General features: G+C 38.0%; 1 protein-coding gene across 6 annotated transcripts in view; it reads right to left on the bottom strand.

Annotated features, from left to right (window-relative positions):
* The window catches only part of ATF2 (activating transcription factor 2), a 52,142-nt gene that overhangs the window by 16,548 nt on the left and 13,334 nt on the right, over positions 1-22,260 (bottom strand). For 5 of the 6 annotated variants that reach the window (XR_008823369.1, XM_056348129.1, XM_056348132.1 and 2 more), the window contains 6 exons: positions 21,101-21,219; positions 19,007-19,135; positions 13,030-13,208; positions 12,591-12,705; positions 12,326-12,412; positions 1,033-1,182 (listed from right to left, as the gene is read on the bottom strand). Coding sequence is in view for 5 of the 6 variants with exons in the window: in XM_056348129.1 (XP_056204104.1) it covers positions 1,033-1,182; positions 12,326-12,412; positions 12,591-12,705; positions 13,030-13,208; positions 19,007-19,135; positions 21,101-21,219 (779 nt within the window). In the remaining variant the exon portion in view is untranslated. The remainder of the gene's footprint in view (positions 1-1,032; positions 1,183-12,325; positions 12,413-12,590; positions 12,706-13,029; positions 13,209-19,006; positions 19,136-21,100; positions 21,220-22,260) is intronic. The other variant, XM_056348131.1, reaches the window with a different exon arrangement.

Raw genomic sequence — 22,260 nt, 5'->3', positions numbered from 1 at the left:
ACAGCAAGCTTTTAATCCTGAAAATTCTGCTATGTGATATTATGAAAATATTCTTTTAAAAAACTTAAGGTAGTATGGGAGAACAGCAGTCTTAAGGAGATCATTTCATGATGGGTAACCCTTCTCCTCTTTTTGTTCTAAACATACTTACTTTAATACATTATTTGATTTCACTGGCTAGTCTAAGAATCTGTGTGCTTTCACTGCAGATGCAGGTCCTTCCAGTTCTGGGCCAAGTACGTAGCTTTTATAAAATTGGTATTATGCTATGAATTCTGAAAATAACTCTAAAGAGACTTTTTAAAGCATTTTCAAAACACATTCCAATAAGTTTTTTAGAAGCAGAACAGCAGCAATCCTCCAGGATTCGCCCAGGGAAGTATGTCTTTCCTCCAGCAGCACTCCCACTTCCAGTCTGACTCAGAGGTCTTGCCCTTTATTTCCCCGTTCCCACCTATCATCCCAAAGGGACACCACACCATTCCGAAACTCGGCGGCCCCCAGTAAGTACCCAGGATGACACAATCACACAGCTGAAACTCTTCTGCCCAGAAAAGATCCTTCAAGCAAATTAACATAAGTGTGATACCTGATGCAGTTAAAAAAAATCTGAAGTGTTTACAATATAAAGTATTAAACAGATACAATATAAATACAAAATAAAAGGACTTTTTTTTTTTTTTAATGTGTATTAACCAGTTGTACAATTTTCACTTACCACAGAATTTCATGTTAACGAACTCAAGAAATCAGGAGGACTTAGTTCTAAATTTGAGCAGACAGATAACGCCTATTTCGAAATCATCATCTTGGGTAATAAATTTTAGAAGGATCTAAGAACCTGTAAGAACTATAAACATTTTACTGCTACAGAACTATTGATTCAAGAGGTATCTATAGCAAAAATTAACCTCTATTTTACAAATTAAAAGTAAAGAAAAAAGTTTGGGTTTTTGATTTGGGTGGGGGTTTTTTTGCTCTCTTTTTGCATAACAAGGGGGTAGGAAGTACATGCTCACTCTGCTGTCATACCGGTGTTTCAGTCGTTGAAGTTGCAGGTTGTTGTAGTGACTGCGGTCGTGGTTCCTCTGACTGAGTCCTAACCAACCCGCTTGGATGTCCCTTGGCAGTATCTCCATTTGTTACCTGAGGGTGCTGCTGGGTCAAGGCTGCTTTCAATCTCTGAAAGCAGAAAAGAAAGAAGGAGAAAAAAAAAACCAAACCATGAAATACTCCATCATGCTAACTTGAGGAGTTATTAATTATTTATATTAGCAGTTCCATTTTGGAAACAGGAGCTCCAACTCTAAAATAGCTACTTCTTTTTATCTAGGCATATACCTACTAATAGGTGACAATTTCTTGCAAGCATGACAAAAGGAATGAGGCTTTACATAAGATCCCAGAGAGAGAAGTATGGTAAGCTGTATGGAGAAGTAAACAGAAAGCTTCCTTCGTGATGAACTGTGCCCACAGAGATGACTGGAAGGCCATGAACAAACAGTCGCCAAGGCTGGTGTTATACAAGGTGCAGATCAGAAAGGTAACAACCACACATGAGGGGAAATGGGTAAAAAACAGAAAAAAACCTTCTTTCCATTTTAGAAATTCTGGTGTTCTCTGTCCATTTTAAAACAGTTTGTTAATGACTCCACTTTTTCATGGTATTTACAAATACTCACCTCTACAATTCTTCCTATAAGTAATTATTAAATAAAAGCCAAAGTCTTTGCTGAAACATCTCAGCAATGCAAAAAATAATAACAAGCTTCAGGTTATATGTAAAGATTAGCATTTATTTATATAGAAATATGCAAGGTAACTGTTACGGCATGCTATTTTACATTTAAAAATTGCCAAAAGGTTTGAAGATCTTCCTTTATTGTACGCAGCCACTATGAAGAACTGTAACATCCAGCTGTATATAATACATTCAAGAGTTACTGATGACTTAATAGAATATTTTAAAGCATTTTATTGACTACCTTTTCAGAATTATTTCACTTAACTTCTGGTGAAATCTATTAGAACTATAACAGATAATATAGTCTATTTACAATGAATTCTTAATCTTAAGTGATATAGGGTCATACTAAGTTTCAGCAGATGCAACTGCTCGTAATTCCAGATTTCTTAAAATTTCATTAATACTGTATAATTGATCATGACATTTTCAGTTTTGCTGAAGAATTTACCTTACCAGACAAATGCAACAATGATTTTCTACTGAGCAGTAGATTTTTAAAGAATCCAATACAAGTTTAATAAAAGATTAATGACTCAATACACGACAGTTTAAGAAAACTGATAACTTGTACGATCTTATTTTGAAATACAAACCAAGTATTGCCAAAGTACTAATAGCAACAGAATGTCTTAAAAATGCTGGCACAAGGCTGCATTTGGACAGCTCAAAATAAGCGGAAGGCTTCGCAACTATTTATGTAGATATCCTCTATAAACTGCAGTATCCAACGCCTCTCGACAATTAAGTCATTGGAATATAGTGACAGCTCTCGCCTACCTTGCACGATGACAGGCTTTCCTGGATCCTATTCTACAATTAGAACAACAGATTGCAGATTACCTCTGTCAGAACTGCAAAATATCTTCAGGTCTGCAATAAGGTAAGTTACATCAGCTATCAAATCCATATAGTTGACTGTTGCATCTAGCCACCACCAGCAGGTATCCTATTTGAGGACTACAAAGAGAACTGAGGAACTCCAACATTCCTCTGCTGGGTTACTATTATGTAACCAGTGACTTCTGTAGTAAATCTTTTCTGCAGCAACTGCTCTAGATTAAATTAACAGCACAAATTCCCCAGACAGGGACTGATCAAGTGCACATAAAAATCTGGTGTTAATGAAGGTCTGCTCCCCACCTCATTTTTGTATCCACTTTGTAAGTTTCCCAGAATGAATAAAGTGCTTTCAGAAAAGTACACAGAACAAATTCACAGTAATTTCCCCAGTGCTCAACTCTAACAACAAAAATTTTTGATAGCTGCAGGCATCAGGGCAGAATGACACAAATTTTTAAGACAACATGCTCATCATAACACGTACACGTACAGCACCCTGAAAATCCTAAGCTCTTTGGCAGTTGTTCCAACACTTTCTTGACAGTATTAAAACAAACTCATGAATTAACTTGCACCTTCCTAATTCACCTTGGAAAAACAAGCCAACTAAAAAATTTCAGTCCCGTCTCCAGCTAAACAAGCACAGAAAGGCCCTAAGTGTTTTTTGTCTAATTAAAATTACTAAAGCCAAAGTCTATGATCTAAATACAACAATTGAAAGGTTCACAAGATGATTTCTTCAAATTTCTAGCCAATCCTGGTCATTAAATGGTAAAATTTTCTAAGCTAACACCAGGACTACCAGGGAAACATATCACTTCCAAATCACTTTAAAAAAAATATTTTTAAAGGAACTAGTAAATATTTAATGTTAATATGACAACTTTATCCCACATACTTTTTGATAAGTTATTAACATCCAGTTTTTCAAAATGTATTTTCATTTATTATCTGAATTACTTTAGAAGTGTTTCTTGTAACTTGCTTTTCAGCAGGAGGTGAAAACTTTCAGGAGTCAAAATCAAGACAGTCATGACAGTACAAATTAGTGGTAACAAATCACTTACAATGTGTTTGTTTTAACTCCTGCTGAGGTTTTAAGGGTATGCTCTCTTTTATTTCAAGCCATCATCATATGAGATTTTTAAAAGCTACTGTCTCAAAAATTACTTGTATTGGGTTTGCATGGCAAGGTTTTGTTAGCAGAGGTGGCTTCTGTGAGAAGCTGCAAGAAGCTGTCCCCATGTCTGATGGATCCAGTGCCAGCCGGCCCCAAGACGGACCTGCCGCTGGCCAAGGCTGAGCCCATCAGTGATGACAGCAGCACCTCTGGGACAGTGTATTTAAGAAGGGGGGGAAAAAAGTTGCTGCACAACAGCAACTGCAGCCAGAGAGAGAAGTGAGACTGTGTGAGAGCAACAACTCTGCAGCCCCCCAGGTCAGTGTAGAAGGAGGGGCAGGAGTGGCTCCAAGTACCGGAGCAGAGGTTCTCTCACAGGCCCTGGTGAAGACCATGGTGAGACTGGCTGTGCCCCTGCACCCGTGGAGGTCCATGGTGGAGCAAGATAACAACCTGCAGCCCATGGGGGACCCCACGCTGGAGCAGGTGGATGCCTGAAGGAGGCTGTGACCCTGTGGGAAGCTCACGCTGCAGCTGGCTTGCTGGCAGGACTTGCGACCCCATGGGGGACTCACACTGGAGCAGTTAGTGAAGGACTGTCTCCTGTGGGAGGGACCTCATGTTGGAGCAGGGGAAGAGTGTGAGGAGCCTCCCCCTGAGGAGGAGGGAGCAGCAGAAACAACCTGTGATTAACTGACTGCAAGCCCCGTGTTCCCTGTCCCCCTGCATCGCTGTGGGGGAGGAGGTAGAGAAACCGGGAGTGAAGCTGAGCCTGGGAAGAAGGGAGGGGTGAGGGGAAGGTGTTTTAAGATTTGGTTTTATTTCTCATTATCCTACTCTGATTTGATTGGCAACAAATTAAACTAATCTCCCCAAAGCGAGTCTGTTTTGCCTGTGATGGTACTTGCTGAGTGACCTCCCTGTCCTCATCTCAACCCAGAAGCCTCTCGTTGTACAGCCTCTCCCCTGTCTGCCTGAGGAGTGACAGTGCTGCTCTGGTGGGCACCCAGCATCCAGCCAGGGTCTACCCACCGCATGACTCAACCGAGACACAGCAACCTGCCATACATACACACTCCTCCTCCACTGCCACGAGAAATAAAAATTATTAGATTTCATCCAACTCAAGTGCCTGAATATGTAAGTTCAGTGATAACAAGCTAACTTCTGGTTTTCATGGCAGTGGAGCATAAACATTTATATAGTTAGTATATGTGTGGCCAGACTGTCTGGTCTACTCTGCTCGTGACTGCGTGAGCAAATCTTGATGTAAGCATCCTGCACAAAAATACCCCAAAACAATAGTCTGTGAATCCCTAGAAATGCTTTGTAGTATTTGCTTAAAGTTGGATACTTAAAGAAAAAGTTTCACTGGGATATCCATTGTCTTAGCAAAAGAAATGCCAAGGTTCAGAAGATTTAGGAGATGAAACAAAACTAATTAGGGTTTGGGATTTTTTTTTTTTTTAATGTGCACGTAAAGCAAGTAACTGTTATTATTGTTTAGTTCCATTCTTTCGACTTCTGCATTTCTGTGCAAATAAGAAATATTTGCAAACTTAACCTAAAAAGAAAGGAAGTTTATGCTATTAAATTTGTATATTTTACACTGAATTTGAAAACAGCAGTAGAAAGCAAAAGAAATAGCACAATATTATCTATGTTATAAAAGATGTGTCATCAGGCACAATGGTTGTGCCAACAGCCAAAGCAGGACTTAAACTTTCCCTATTGTAATGCTAACATTTAATCTGGTAAATCTGTAAGTAAAAATAAATTCCTTTTGAAAATTGCATTATTAAATGTAATGTACTATGGAAACAGAAATAGAAAATAATTGGTTTTCGTTGTATTTTACAGAGTCTAAAAGTTGAAATTCAAACAGCTTATGATTAAAATTATCCACAAATGCAGAAATCTGTGAAAATCTGAGGAATAGCTACAGATCTTCACAAGGAGAGATCCAGCTCATGTATTTCAAAGGTTTCATATTTTTGAAGGCAAAATACTATATGGATGTTGTGCTTCCCGAGTAGGGAGATAGTTACCCCAAATACAACAAGAAGCACAGTTTTAAAAATCAAGTATATAGAAACAAATATTAGAATAAATGTATATAAGCATTATTATGCAGGGAAACCTGATGACAACCAAGGTTTGTTTGATATTATTTGGTTATTACAGGCAAACTAAAAATGGGATTGTCAAATAGCTTAACAGCTTTTAAAGTCTTTATTAGCAAGGTTTTATTGTTCATGTGTATCCTTGAAAACAAATCCTCACTGCATCTGTCAAAATTTGGTAGGACTAGATCATTCCATCAAGAGCTCACAGAAACGAGATAATATTCTCCAGAAACAGTTTGTGAAAAACTCAGATCCATATTTCATATCTGCCACAAAAGCTCATCAGAGTAATAACCCTCCTTCTCCTGGGTGTTATCCTACCATCTGCTGTTCTATTACTTATCTTTATTTTGCAACTAATTAACAGCATAATCTTCTAAATTCAGCAAGTTAATTATCATTATTGTGGTCTTTGCAGCATCATCAGTCCTTATGAAGTCTTGTCTCTCCACCCCCAGAGAACATATGAAAATGAAGTAGGTTGTGAGAGGGTCTGTTTCTTTAGAGTAGGCTCATTAGGTGTTTGCTGATTAGCTCGGCATGCAGAGAGACAGGTCAGAAGAATTCTGCTGAACACAAGGTCCCATGCCGGGCTCCAGCAAGTTAATGTCGGTTTCTGAACATTTGCCAAGCTGCCCTCTGTCACTTCTCAGTAGAAACCTCCTGCAGAAAGCCTACTGGTTGCCCACTGTGTGCAAGGTATTTCTCAGATTGTGACAAAAGCTTTTATATGGGTAGGAGGAGACGGAGGGCAACATTCAGTGTTAAATGAATTTTTAAGTTCTTCAGAAACTTCTGCAACGCATGCAGAAGGGTCTGAACATTAAGTTTGCATCCACAAGCTGTATTCTCTCTCTCTCAAAAAAAAAAAAAAAAGGATGTTTTATACCTAGGAGAAACTCATGGCTCACATTTCATGTACAGAAAGCACACAATTACAGATCTTCTCACAAAAAGATCAGAAGCAATTCTGGAATATTTAGAAGCATGCATCCTTACCTTAGTGAGGAAGTATTTTGTTTTGTTTTGTTTAAAGACGGCTATTACACCTACTTCAAAGCCTCTCTAAAATACCACAAAACTGACTTAAGTAAAATCAAATGGCACTAAAACCTCTAATTTGATTTTTATCAAATTAGTTCTCACCTTCACTTAAAAAAAAAAAAAAAGGAAGTCTACACAACAGTAGCCTTTTGTAAACAGGTAAGAGAGAAATGAATTATTGAGATGAGGAATGAAATCAGAGCACAAACTGCTTTTCCTATTACAAAATTCTAAAATACTTTAGTTCCTTGAAATGTTATGCAAGAAATGAACTGCAGAAATAGCCTCTGTAAAAAAAGGCACAAAGCACAAATGAAGGGAAGTGCCTGGCTCCTGCCAGGTGTTTTATCCAAAACATAAGGAATTGTGCCTTCTGTGCAGGACAGACCTGTATCTAACAACAACAATTCAGCAGTTTGGGGATATCGCATCTTAAAGTGACAACATCACTGCAGACAGTTCAAGAATTTTACTCAGTCTCCAAAGCAGGTAGATCTGTGCCAATTAAGAATACCTTTAAATAGTATTGTCATACATATGACAGTAGAAAATGCAGAATACCATGTTAGGGAAGTGTGGTCTCTGAATAAAAGAAAGACTCAACGATGGCCAAAAGTATATATCACAAAACCCTTTGGAGACAGGAAAAAACCAGATTAACTTTCCAAATTTTGCATCCTATACCACTACCAAACTTACTTTAATATTAGAGAAATGGTTGCAATGTTAGGAAACTATTTGAGCATGTTTCTTATATTTGCTACATATTCTATTTCTACCTTTTATAATGCAATATGAAAAAAATCTGTAAGACTATGAGATCTGTCCGTAAAAAACAGCAAAAAAATTATCCAAATAACATATAAAGCAACAACCAAGAACATCCCAAAGATCTTTAAAAATCCTGACATGTGGGCCTTGAGTGTTGAGAAGGGAACATCGCAGCTTTGCCACTTCATCCAGCTTTCTGTTCAAAAGACACTAAGAATACTAGGCTGATAGACTTCATAGAACCATAGAGTAGTTTAGGTTGGAAAACACCTTTAACATTAAGTCCAAGTGTTAACCCAGGACTGCCAAGTCCGTCACTAAATCGTGTCCCTAAGCACCACACCTACATGTCTTTTAAATACCTCCAGGGATGCTGACACTATCACCTCCCTGGGCAGCCCGCTCCAATGCTTGACCACCCTTTCAGCAAAGAAATTTTTCCTAAAAACCCAAACTAAACCTCCCCTGGCACAACCTGAGGCCATTTTCTCTCACCTTATCATTTGTACCTGGGAGAAGAGACCAACACCCACCTTGCCTAAAACCTGCTTGTAGGTAGTTGTAGAGTGGTAAGGTTCCTCCAAGCCTCCTTTCCTCCGGGCTAAGCAACCCTAGATCCCTCAGCCGCTCCTCACAAGACTTACGCTCCAAGCCGTTCACCAGCTTCAATGTCCTTCCCTGGACATGCTCCAACACCTCTACATCCCTCTTGAAGTGAGGGGCCCAAAACTGAACACACAGTGTTCGAGGTGCAGCCTCACCAGTGCCGAGTACAGGGGGATGATCGCTGCCCTGGTCCTGCTGGCCACAGTTTCTGATACAAGCCAGGATGCTCTTGGCCACCTGGGCACACTGCTGGCTCATGTTCAGCCGGCTGCCAACCAGCACCCCCAGGTCCTTTTCCACCACGCAGCTTTCCAGCTGCTATTCCCCAAGCCTGTAGTGTTGCGTGGGGTTGTTGTGACCCAAGTGCAGGACCCGACACTTCTCCCTCATACAATTGTCCTTGGCCCATGGGTCCAGCCTGTCCACATCCCTCTGCAGAGCCTCCTGCCCTTGAGCAGATCAGCACTCTCCCCCAGCTTGGTGTTGTCTGCAAACTTGCTGAGGGTGCACTCAATCCCCTTGTCCAGATCGTCAATAAAAGATACTAAACAGGGCTGTCCCCAATACTGAGCCCTGGGGAACACCACTTATGACCAGCTGCCAACTGGATTTAATTCCATTCACCACCACTCTTTGGGCCCAGCCATCCAGCCAGCTTTTCACCCAGTGAAGAGTATGCCTGTGCATGCCATAAGCAACCAGTTTCTCCAGAAGAATGCTGTGGGAAACTGTGTCAAAGGCTTTGGTAAAGTCTAGGTAAACAATATCTGCAGACCTTCCCTCATCCACTAGGTGGGTCACCTTGTCGTAGAAGGAGATCAGGTTAGCCAAGCAGGACCTGCCTTTCATAAACCCATGCTGGCTGGGTCTGATCCCCTCGTTGTCCTTCACATGCTGCATGATGGCACTCAAGGTGAACTGCTCCATAACCTTCCTCAGCACCAAGGTCAGGCTGACAGGCCTGTAGTTTCTCAGATCCTCCTTCTGGCCCTTCTTGTAGATGGGCATCACATTTTCTAACCTCCAGTTAGCCCGGTTAGCTGGGACTGCTGATACATTTTTGAAAGTGTCTTGATAAGCACTTCCACCAGCTCCCTCAGTACCCCCGAGTAGATCGCATCCAGCCCCACAGACTTGTGTGTGTCTAAGTAGTGAGCAGGTCACTGACCATTTCCCCTTGGATTATGGGGGCTTCATTCTGCTCCCTGTCCCTGTCTTCCAGCTCAGGGGGCCGGGTACCCAGAGAACAACTGGTCTTACTATTAAAGACTGAGGTGAAGAAGGCATTAAGTATCTCAGCCTTTTCCTCACCCTTTGTCACTATGCTTCCCCCCACATCCAATAAAGGATGCAGATTCTCTTTAGCCCTCCTTTTGTTGCTAATGTATTTACAGGGGAAAAAAAATACTGTCTTTTATGGCAGTAGCCACATTTAAGTTCTAGTTGGGCTTTGGCCCTTCTAATTTTCTGCCTGCATAACCTCACAACACCTTTTTAGTCCTCCTGAGTTGCCTGCCCCTTCTTCTAAAGGTCACAAACTCTCCTTTTTTCCTGAGTTCCAGCCAAAGCTCTCTCTTCAGCCAGGCTGGTACTCTTCCCTGCCGGCTCATCTTTCCGCACATGGGGACAGCCTGCTCCTGTGCCTTTTCAGATTTCCTTCTTGAACAATGTCCAGCCTTCCCGGACTCCTTTGCTCTTCAGGACTGCCTCCCCACATGAGGGAGCAATGTGGCTATGGTAGGCAAAAGGACACAGGAAGTGTGCCCAGTGTTCTGCTAACTTAAAGATACCAACAACTCCACAAACTGCAGTATACTGTTAATAGACGAATCATACACTGTGACAAAACATACACTGTTAACTTACTAAATTTCAGTGGAACAGCTTATATTTCAACTTTAAATGTGAACTATTAATGAAATAAAAAGCAAAGTAGCTGCTGTAAAACCAAATATTAAGTCTTCTCTTGGCTTAACCAGGAACACAAGCGAAAAATAAACCTGATTACCATACCTTTGCAGAATTTAGTATGTAACAAGCAAAATTGTTTTCCAGATAAATGAAAAAGGAAGGATTTGGCATCACAAAGACTTAAATTTTAAAAATTAAATGGAACTTTACAGTTAATAAACCATCACATATCTGCCATCAATGCATCACATGGCATAGTGAGTTAGTCTTCCTGTTGGAAGCTTTTCTGCATAAACATTAAGTATCTCATTAAATTGCTTTCACTTTAGGAGTGGTAAGAAATAAAGTTTTTTATTTTTGTGAATAGGCACTATATAAAAGTAAATGAGCATAAGAAATATACATAATACTGATATTCTTGAATTCTGCTCATGCTTTATATTAAGTGACAAGAATACTGCAAATACCCTTTTTACAGTCTCACTTAAAACAAAAGATAAGCAATCACTGAAGTGCACATATTAGCTAAATTCTAACGAGAAGACTAATGAGACTGTTAAATCTTAAGTCTAATGATCTTTGTTTTTCTTTGCATCTGCGTGATTGTTTCTTCCAATGTTAGATCAAAGCCTTCACCACATACACATATTTCCCTCCCCCCTTTAAAGCTTTATAAGAGCAAATCACTCAGTAATATGTGAAAAACCTTATTTCTTGCCCATCTAAAAAGTTATTTGAAACCAATTCCTCCTGGATTTCAGAAAGCAGAATTCAGTGCATGAGTTTCCTGACTCTATGGAATGCACAGTTTCTGACAAAATGGTTCTTGTTTTCACTTTCTTACATTCTTCTCTCCTGGCTTTAAGATAAATTAATCTCATCAGAGCTGGTTACATTTAAATATTTCCTCAGGTATTAAAAGATTTCTTTTCCCATTCCTACCAATAGACCTTCTTCCTTTCTGTCCCCCTTTAAAAGTCATCACGTTCAACAGAGAAAGAAAATTAAGGAAGACCTGACAGCACTAGGAAAAGTCAATGCACTGGTGACCAGATCTCCAAAGTAGCTTCAGTATTTGGTGAATGTGGTATAGTGTGCCCACTATACTGGAATCCTCCAGACAGCAGAATGATTAGGATTCCCAGACTCACTGTTTTTCATATGGTTTGAGGAGAGAAAACGGGTAAGGAAAGAAAGCCTACAGGGTTAGGTCAAGGGAAATGAGATATCAAAGGATGTTAAGGGCATCCTCCCACTTACCAATACTAATGTACAAAAATACATTTCATCTAGCAGGTGTTCCCAATTCTTTTCTAGCACAGAGTCAAAAGAGGAACACTACTTCACAAGACATATTGTTTTCAGAGGCATCTTGTAAATACATGAATGGGTTAATTATTGTTTAATAGTAGATTTTCTATTGCTTTAGAACAGTTGGAACAAGCAAAACCAGCAAAAACAAAAAAGCAACTACCTAAATGTTGCAGAATTTTTTTCAATAAATGGCTTGATGCTAACTACCACCATAACTGGATCACTAATATTTTAAATAAATCAAAATAAACTTTCTTCTGCCTGTTTTTCTCATGATCTTCCCCAAATAACACCCAACCCCCTAAAACTGCCCTGACACAACAGAAACAACCTCCATGCAAAACAATTTCCTAACTCAGTAATACATATCTAATTACAAAACTCTTGCCAAATGGACTATATTCAGCTGAGATTCTGAAAGCATTGTTAAAAACTTTTTTCTTTTCCTAGATTTTTTTAAGAAATATCATATCCTTATAGATGAAACATATTCTGCTTCTCTGAAGGTGATGTTTACTGTTAATATACTATTAATCTTGTCTTTCTTCCAACTAACATTTCTTACCCTCCAACACGAGGAGCAAGAAGGAGTTTAGTTAAAAATCTAGTTCATTTAAAAGAATGATTGAAAATAAGATCAAAATGGCCATTAACAACAGAACTAACATAGGCTGGAATTTGAAATAACTGTAAAATAAACACAGCTGTTATTTTTCTGTTTTTATTAAATTCGTATTTGCTGAATTTAGACTAACAAAATAAAACTAAAGCTGTTTTAGAAAGCAATAGAATTTAATTAATTTCTCAAGTAATTCTTCTTGAGGAATAATGGAGTTTTTCACTTACCAATTTAGCCTCAGACTGCACTGGCTGTGGGGAGGAAGGCCCTGGGATTCCTGGGATACTAGGCACCATGGTGACAGGTCTAACAAGCTGACCAGATAAAGTATAAAAATGAAGAAAACCTGAGTATGTTATCATAATAGAGAGCATATGACAGCATTACCCTCTGAAGCCAAAACAGCTATCAAGCTGCTTAAAACTAAGTTCTATGCTGCACTTATGCAAATCTGCTCCACTTTCAAATTAATATAGCATCATGCTTACTTACTGGAACTGCAGCAGGGACATGCACATTAGAATTTGTGATAGATGCAGGAATAGCAACAGGCATGGTTTGTCCATTAGGAAGATGTAACAGCAGAGGAAAAGGACCTGGAACTGGACTGAAAAAGGCATGAACTATATAAAAGAAAACTTATCCAGAGAAGAGAACAAGTTTACACATTATTTTAAATTGGTTTGTTTGTTTACAGTTGTAATGTAGTATTTATTTGGAGATCAAAAATATGAACTTAGTGATGTGGAGAACATGGAATTATATTTCACATGTAGTGAAAATTGTATGTTTCATATGTAGTAAAGCATCACGTTACACCAAAGCATCTCAGATTTGTACATTAACTGCAGAAATAGTAACCAAAAATAAAAATAATCCAACATTTTTTAATTCTGTAAGAAAATATTTTACTAAGATTTATGTAACTTACACTATTGGTCTGTTAGAGGATGGAGCCTGGGTAATAACAGTACTAGACGTTGGTGATGGTATTGCCTGCTGAATAATAACACTTGAGTCAGAACTTGTAAGTAATACATTAGGAACCTGTAGTGATGCTGGACGAACTATTGTTGATGTAGGCTGTGCGGTCTGCTGCAGTGACACTTCCTGAGGAAAAACAAAAATTAATCAGTTTGTAAAATACAACTATAGACCATTAATTCTGACTGGTACACAAACACAGTTTAATAGAACAAATCAGAGTTTCTATAACGTTATGCGAGTAAAATCAGTTATACAATTAAAAACATTCAAAATCCCTTTGGATGAATCATTTAAACCATCAAAGTGAAATTGTTCCAACGACAGTGATTTTAGTTTTATGACAAACGCTGGCTCAGTTTAAGGCTACTATTATTTATAATTCAGTTTTCAACTGGTATTATGGTTTTCTTTGCCAAGAAGCCCGTGGTGCTATCAGCACCATCATGTCTACCAACACTCTTAAGAAAAACATTTTATGATGTCCTTATGTACATTTCATTTTCAGTCCATTGTTCTGGGTTTAAACAAGAGAAACAAAACTGGGTTTTGATTCAGTAAAAGGGAAAAAAAATATGTCTCTTAACTAGTGCTACTAAGTGAAAAAAATACTTGGGAGTGTTACATGCATAGCTTTGCTAAATATGTGCATATCTTGATGCAGAAGAAATTACTTCAGCACAGAAATTAAACCTCCTTAGTTGCAAGTAAATAGTAGACAGAATTTACTATAGTTCTTGGCTTAGCAATGAGGTAAAGTACATCACCAATTAGAACGCAATACCTGCATTTGCTGTTTCTGAAAACCTAGAAATGCCCATTATAACCAATGCCTTCCTTCTCAGGAAACCCTTGATGTTGTCAGACTTCAGATTTACCTTCAGACAGGATTCTTCCAAGTTATTTATTCTTTTGACATTAGCTACTGCAATCAATGACACATAAAACTACACTCAATCAGCAAACTTCAGTTGCTCCACTGTTAAATCGTAATTCAAAGAGAACATCTCATACCTGTGTCATACAGGCTACACTGATTACCATTTGCTCTGAATTAAGTTTAAGTCTTTAAAATTAATTCACAATGCTTTAAGTAGCAAGGTCTTAGCTGTCTTACAGTTTATTTTTCTTTTTATGCATCCATTGCAAAATGTATGTGTTCCTCTGAGCACTTCATAGAACTCTAAGTGGGCTGGCAAACTGTGGGCTTTAAAAAAGGACAGACTTTAGATTCAAAAGCTCAGAGGCTAGATTTGTCATCAGCATTCATTAGTTTGTTCAGGCTTTTCCCCAAGGGACCTAAAAGACTATTTACAGTGAATGAGAGTTTTCGGGTAACAGTGAGCTGTATGTGGAAAGCTAGTTTTTTCCTTTAGTATCAATCTGGTGTATTTACAAATGTTATCCAATATTTGAGCACAGTACCTAGAATTACAGATGAGCATTCAGTCAAAATAAGAAGACATCCAGTACAGAATTGCAGAAACATAAAAAAAATTTGGAAGAGGCGACTAATGCATATTCTTAGGACAGGACTACCAACTCCTTTGCAAATAAGGAATTTGGCATAACAGCTATACAGATCTTACTCGGCGAGAAGAACCACGGGGAAAACGGAGAGCAGACAATCATTTGACTGTGAGAAATTGGGAGGAAGGCGTAAGAGGAGAATACCTACCCTGATCTTTTGGCAATGGTCAGTTCAGAAATAAATATTGTGTGATTCTGCACTGGTTTCAGCTTCACCCTTTCCTGCCTGCCGTTTGCCACCATTACCCGTCTCATTACCGTGAGCAAAGGGCCACTACAAAGTCCATTCCCATTGCAGGGATCTGACACAGAAACACCCATGTTTGCCCCTAAGAGCCAAAAGAGCTGTAACAGTTCTTTTTCTTGTTCTTCCTTTCACCTGAAACATCTTCATACATGGCAACTGCATATATAGAAAAGTTCATGTATAAATATAAACTTAGATATATGAACACCACAGAATAAATAGTTATGGCAAAGTAACACTGATTTCCATAAAAAAGGGGAAAAAGACATGGCTAACAGCAGCCACAGAACCATGTACATAGCTGTAATACAAAAACTTAAATTAACCAGATACTCACACATTCTCAACAACAGTAATGCTGGAACAGCCCCTTCTATATGGGTTTGTGCCAGTGTAAGTACCTGTCTGTGTGGATGGGGAAACAGCTACCAAAATAGAGAAGGCAGCCAAGAGGAGTGCTGAGAGCCAGCATAAAGTCTCCCAAGCACAGGTAAACTCCAGAGAAAACCAGCTCTGCTGAATTTGCAAGGATTCATGAACCTGTAAGCTAGCATGAACATGCTGTACAATTCAGACAGCATCCAAACCCACAGTGGCTGCTATATGTGAGCAAAGATTACAGGATTACATAGACACTTGATGAAAGAACGGACCCTTTGAAGGACTTTCACAGATTCACAGAATGGTTGGAGCTGGAAGTGACCTTTAAAAATCATCTAGTCCGACCCTTCTGGGACATCTCTCACCAGATCAGGTTGCTCAGAGCCCCACTCAATCTGACCTTGAACACTTTCTGAAAACCTGCCTAGAAGTCACTGGCATGTCAGTACAACCTTCTACCTCTCAGCAAGCAGCTGGGATTAGCCTCCCAACTGTTGCTGCAACCAGGTAACTATGTATGAGTGAGCGAGTAAGTTATGGCTCTCTGTGAATACTTATTGGCTATTAGTAACAATAGCTTAATTACTGGGTGTTCTAATAAATACTGACTGTAAAACTGGGTCTCTCCCTGACTTGATTCCATACTAGGAAAAAGGCAATCTGCAACTTTTAGACAAAGTGCTCTATGGAAACCAGATTCAGCAATGATCAGAAGAGTGACGTATGAAATTCCGAAATAAATCTATATAATTCTGATGACAGAAACCTCACATGCACACAATTATTTCTGTGTGTTAAAGACAGCATTTATGCTTTGTTTAGAAGATCAGAAACAATCCTCAACAACAGATTTACTGAGTGTGTTACACAGTCAAAACCAAAGTACTTTCAACTTCCTCTTTACTTCTTACACGAACTCGATGTGTGCTACACACTGAAAAATGCATGCATACCCTAGTTACAGCAACAATGTGGCAATAACACCAGAGGTAGATTTAAGAAGCATGGATCTAAAGGCAACTGACATTTGGTTAGCGTATAAAAACAAAACCATATGCACACCAGTCTGATAGAAGACACTAATTGGTCATCAAACATTGCACTAAAGAAGTATAAATTTTGTCTGAAATAAAAAGTTTGTAAATATATTCTGCTAAATTAAAGAAAAACAGAGATGACTTTTTAAACCAAAGTGATCTTACCCTCACCCACCTTTTCAAGAAAGAAGTTTAAGCCTATTCAAAGATATCAGACTTATTGAAAGGACATCTCCAACTCTTCTGTTTTTGAAACTAAACCCCACTGAATTGGAAAATATTTTACAGAAGACAAGAGTTACTTTATTTAAGAAGTGTTTTCAGAGATAAATATTTCAAGTAGTTTGTATCTAAAAGCAAGTATCATGCAATAACTTCCTAATGCTATCAATAAATACACAGAATTCTTTATACAGCAATGTAAATGGCCAGAACTAATACTGTCATTGATCATTACTGTAAGAAAATGATTGGGTTTAAAACAATTGTTAGACAATTAGCTACCTGACAACAACTAAACAATTTGTGAACCTCTTGTTGAGGGTCACTCTTTACAATACTGTTAATAAGCAACCATGAGTTTGAAAGCTCTCAATAAACTAGGTTTCATTTGCTTGTTATTTTAAGGCTAAAAGGCTTTGCACACTTCTAATGATATCTTGGTCTATTCAAAGCAGAATATCAACTCTTATTAAAACCTAACAGAGCTCACGAAACTCTGAAAACTAGGAAGAGCATTAAGCATAATTTTTTAAGTGTCTCCAGGAAATGCCTTTAACAACTACAAGGAAAATTATAACTGTCTTTCACATACATTAACAAGTTGTAATCATTCAAGGCTACTAAAATATATTCAGCCAACGAAATGGTTACAGTGGCATACATATTTTAAAATCAGCTATGCCCTGAAAAAGAACCTTCCCTCCTTCAATACATCTATAGAAGGAGAATATAAAAATCTAACTGAGGGAACAGCAACACTCTGCTCACATTTCTCAACTTCTGCAGGCCACATTCAGCAGCAGCACCCTCCAAGCAACACCCTCATCCTTGCTCAGCTTGTCTCTACAATCAGACGTCAAAACAGCATTGAGCAGCAGCATTTTTTCACTTCAGCACTGTTACAGTGACAACACTGAAATTACATCATGAATGAGACAAGTTTGTAAGTACTGCCAAGCACTGAGATATAATTTTCACTTGTAATGATGCTAATGAGATACTGAACCACTACTGTATAAAGACATTATCTCCTGCCAAAATTAAGAGTACTTAGAATAAGTATTCCCAGTGAAAAAACAAACTAACCTCTGAAATAAACAGGAAATTAAATAAAGACAACTTAAGATTTGGACTATGATTTGCTTCATCTAAGCAGCTCTTTACATGTATTCTTTCAAACTACTTTTACTATTTTTGAGACTACATGATTGCCTTGATTACCTATGATTACTCATCCTTGCTAACAAATAAAACTTAGGGAAGTTTTGCAAAGACAAAACTGAATTTAAACTCTGTTAAACTTCTGCTACAAACTTAAGGCTGTCATTGTACTGGTGCCTGCTGGTAGGATAAGAGAAAGGGTGCAAGCTGAAATCGGAGAGGTTCAGACTCAATGCAAAGAAAAACACTTTCACCACAAGGACAGCCTGGCATTGCAACAGGTTGCACTGAGAGGCTGCGCAGCCTTCCTCCTCAAAGGTTTCAAGACCAGACTGTGTGAAGCCCTGAGCAACTTGGTCTGACCTCAGAGGTAGCCCCTGCTTTGAGGAGGAAGCTGGACCAGGAAATCCTGCTGTCCCTTCCAATGTGAATTACCCTGTGATCCGAAGAAGTCCGGCTCATTTTGGGGAACAAGGTAGCCAGGTCCCTCAAATGCAGCCCGCCCACTGAATATGCACATAAAAAAAGACCCACTAGAGCAACCGTATTGCTTTATTTTCTTCTGCTTCTGATGTTTTTATTTATTGAGGTAGGACTAGAAATAATTTATTTCATTGATTTTGCTTCATTTTGTGTTTGAGAACTCCACGTGATAAAAACACTGCATCACATATCAAAGTTATCATTACTATTAAACCATTTATTTCCTCTTTAGAGCAACATTTCTAAAACTGATTTGACTGCATCCTCTAGTGAGAGACAATAACTGCGTCTTTTGTGAGTATTCAAGTAAACACTACACAAGCAAATGCCTGAGATCACCACTTTTAAACATACTGCTGTAGCTTAAAGAGTAAAAAATTTGAAACAAAATTATCTGGTGCTTAGCTTTGAAAGATAGCCTGTTGATCCCTGTACATTTTTGTAGAACATCCCCTGTAGTTCTACAAAACAGTTCATGGTAAAACACAGGATAAAGGTAAAAATGTACATGTTGCGAACAGTTGACATTGATAATTTTTTCATATTTTCATTTGTTTTAAACAAAGAAACTGAACTTTCTTTGCTTTTTTATTAATGATAAAGTAGAATAAAGTGCCCCTTCAGCCTTTTCTAACCTAGCATGAATATTACATTTGATTTTCTTTCTATTCACAGGTTTGCTATGAGCAAAGCTCACTAAAGAATTGAACAAACTAAGTATATATCCACAGGAATATGGCAAACAAACATTCTTTTCCTTTCAACCAGTAAGCAGTGTAGCTATCATAATGTACAACAGACTTACAGATCACCAGAAGATTAAAAAAAATAAATTCCAAAAAGGAAAAAAAAAAGGATCTGACCTTTTCATCATTGGTAGTAGACTCTGGATGAGGTAAAGGACTATCTTGATGAGTTGTCTCTACAATGGAAGGTTCTTCAATTTTATTTCTTATAATTGGCGTTGCAAGAGGAGACAGATCTAGAGGCATCTAAGAGCAACAGTGTAAAATAAAATTACTCAGTCTTTAAAAAATTAAAATGAGCAAAAAAATGTAAACAACTGAAAAGAAATATAAGCCTTATAACAATAAAGAGGTACTGATGTTTGGGAGATCTTGATGCAGATGCATAGATGCATTACCAGTCAAGGCTAATTTTCCAGCACCTACATAAACACTAATCTTCAGTTACACTTTGTCTTTCAACACCAAGGTCAGACTAAGCATTTTCTTCTTCAGAATTAAAAACATTCTGAAGTTTTCCTTTCCCAAGAGTCACAGGAAAATTATAGCTGAGGAAGGACTGTGCTACACTTAAAAATTACAGCTAAAAGAAGGTATTACCCTCCCATGAATTACTGTATCATGTCACAAAGCACAAAATCCTAATTACATTTCCAAATTAAGCAAACTGCTGTGGACAATTACTTCAAACTTATTGCAGCAAATCATTATGAAAAAAGCAAGTTTAATATTACTACACAGAGAAAATCCACCAGGACATCTGAAAGCCACAAAGAAATTAAGCTACAAAAATACTTAAAGCAATACCAGAGATTTAGAAGACTATACTCCTGTCTAGTCTGCTATCCAAATACTTTAAGAAACTTCCCCCAAAGCTCATCTCCTATTTACATTCTTCCAAATGCTTTTTTTTCAATTCAATTCCTGGTTTTCCTACAGAATAGATTACTAGTGGGCATGGAAGACCGTTACAAGTGTTTCATACCACATCTGAATATGAAATACTACAGAAAAAAAGGAAACTATCAACGCCCTAGAAAGTGTGCTATTACAGTAAATTTTTCCACCATGACTGCTTACATATATTGATCAAACAGAAATATGGCAAGACTGTGTTCCTTCTCATAACACAGAGGGCAGCTTGGAATATTATTATCAATTAAAGTTATTGTTAAAATGTTTACAATATTTTGCAATATAACCTCCTCCAAGGCAGTGGTGAATTGCACAGAAAATACAATACTAGAAAATCCAGAATTGGTATTATCGTATGTGGTGTTTTAAGAACAGTTAGCATACACCAATTAAAAAAAAAAAAATAATTATTTGATACAGCTGTGGTAACAAAGCAAGGGTGAGGCTTTGTCAGGAATGGATAATACTCCATCCTATTCAAAAGTACCTATTAAAATCTTTACTGAAACAAAGAAAATGCAGATACTGATTCTGCAAGATCTGCAGATGTAAGTATAAAGTTTTGCTTTCTATCAGTGTCTATGAGTCAACCAGGTAATCAACCAAAGGCAAAACTACTCAAAGAGGGCATTGAACAAAATTTCATTTGCAGAAGTGTTTAAATGTTTGGGCCCTTAACCAGTTATAACTGGGAAGTATTAAAATAAATAGAAGAAACCACATTTAAATGTACGGAAAGTTCCTCATAAAAACATGAAGTTGCTAAACTGCTAAACAGATAAGAGTCCAAATTTTTCTTATATTTCAGTCTGTACATGAAAAAAAGTAGGTGTTTAGGTTGTGATTTCTAGGCAAAAGTGATTTCAACACATAATGAATGTAATTATAACCCCATTACTGACACTTACTATTCTTTCCACATTGGTTTCTTGAACATGTTTTTCTTTCTGCAAAACCTCTTTACTTTTCAGACATTTTTTTTTGCTTATTTAGGGCCTAATGAAATTCCAATCAAAGCCAATGATTAACTTCAACAGATATAGATTAGACACAGAATTAAGACAAAGACAATGTGTCCCATTGTCTATGCTAACTATGCAAAATTAATCAGGTAAACTAAACTTCAGAAGAGGAATCTTCGATTTGTATTCTCTCCATACAACATATATAAGCAGGTGGCAAACAATTACCAGTATAGTTTAGAAGGAAATATATAAATCCAAAGTTTGCTTTTCTAATGGAATTTCTGATATAAAAAAAGTAGAAGCTCTGAGAAGAAAAAGTTTTTGAACATACTTTCTTAATGTCATCTTCAGAAGCCTTTTTAAACTCATTTTCAAAAGGACTTGCTAATTCATTGAACAAGCCCACTTCTTCACAGTTCTTCAAGAATCGAGTTGGTGTTGGTGTCTGATCTGAAATGAAGTGTATAAAACCCCCACAATTTTATTTTTAAAATACCATTAATGAACTTACTTATAAATATTTTTCAGAATAAAAGCAAACAGAGGGAAGCAACGTGATTAAAAACTCTTTTAGGCCTTGCAAGCAGGCTCCTTTCCGCCTCACAGGAGGCCAACCAGAAGGCATGCTCCACCTGCCGGAGACAAGCAACCCAAGTCTGCAAACCACTCACTCCCGGACAGTTCTGGGAGGGTAGCAAAGCGGTTCTTCCGTCTGTGGCCAGAAACCAGAGGGAGCTACTCTCAAGTGCCTAAGCATATCATTTCAGTAAGGAAGCTGGCTCTGTTTTCAAATAAAGATCAGGCCTACACGAAGGCTTTAATTAAAAATGGGGGGTGGGGGGGTGGGGGGGTGTGTGTGCAGATAGACAAAAGTGCACTGCTCAACGGGCAGTTTGCTGCTTCTCGTATTGTGAAAACAACAGTGATGTCTTTCAAGTGCGATGACATTGACTCCTGCGATGCCTGTATAGTCAAACTGGAATCATAAGGCTTCTGGAATCTGGGCAACTACTGCATGAAGCAGTTTCAAAGATGTCTTTCTATAAAGTTTTCGGTACTGTGTAAATTCCCCTTATTACACTATTATTACCAGGTCACAATAAACCACATTTGCCAAAAAGTTATCTGCATTTAAAATACTGTAAAGTGGTATTATGTGTGCCTTACGAACTTAAACTGGCATTCACCGCTAACAGTTCATACACTGGAATGCAGCTGCAAAAAGACAGACACTGCCATAGTTTCATTCCCAAATACCTGATTATTTGACAGGTCCCCTTTCTTAACAGTGTAATTGCCAGGGATCACATTTAGAATTTTTAAAAGTATGCTGGTTAAAGGGTAACAATTTTTTTTGTCTGCTCATCCTAACAAAATAGTCACTTAAAAGGAAAAAAAAATTCATAAAATGTCTGAAAGCCTTTGTGAAGTTCATTTAGGCTGTTCCACCACTGAAAAAACAAGTCTGACTATAACTTCAGAATAACTAGC

Source organism: Falco biarmicus, chromosome 8, assembly GCF_023638135.1.
Source record: "Falco biarmicus isolate bFalBia1 chromosome 8, bFalBia1.pri, whole genome shotgun sequence".
Lineage (NCBI taxonomy): Eukaryota > Metazoa > Chordata > Aves > Falconiformes > Falconidae > Falco > Falco biarmicus.
The sequence above is the reverse complement of the archived record's forward strand: the minus strand, read 5'-3'. Positions and strand labels throughout refer to the sequence as shown.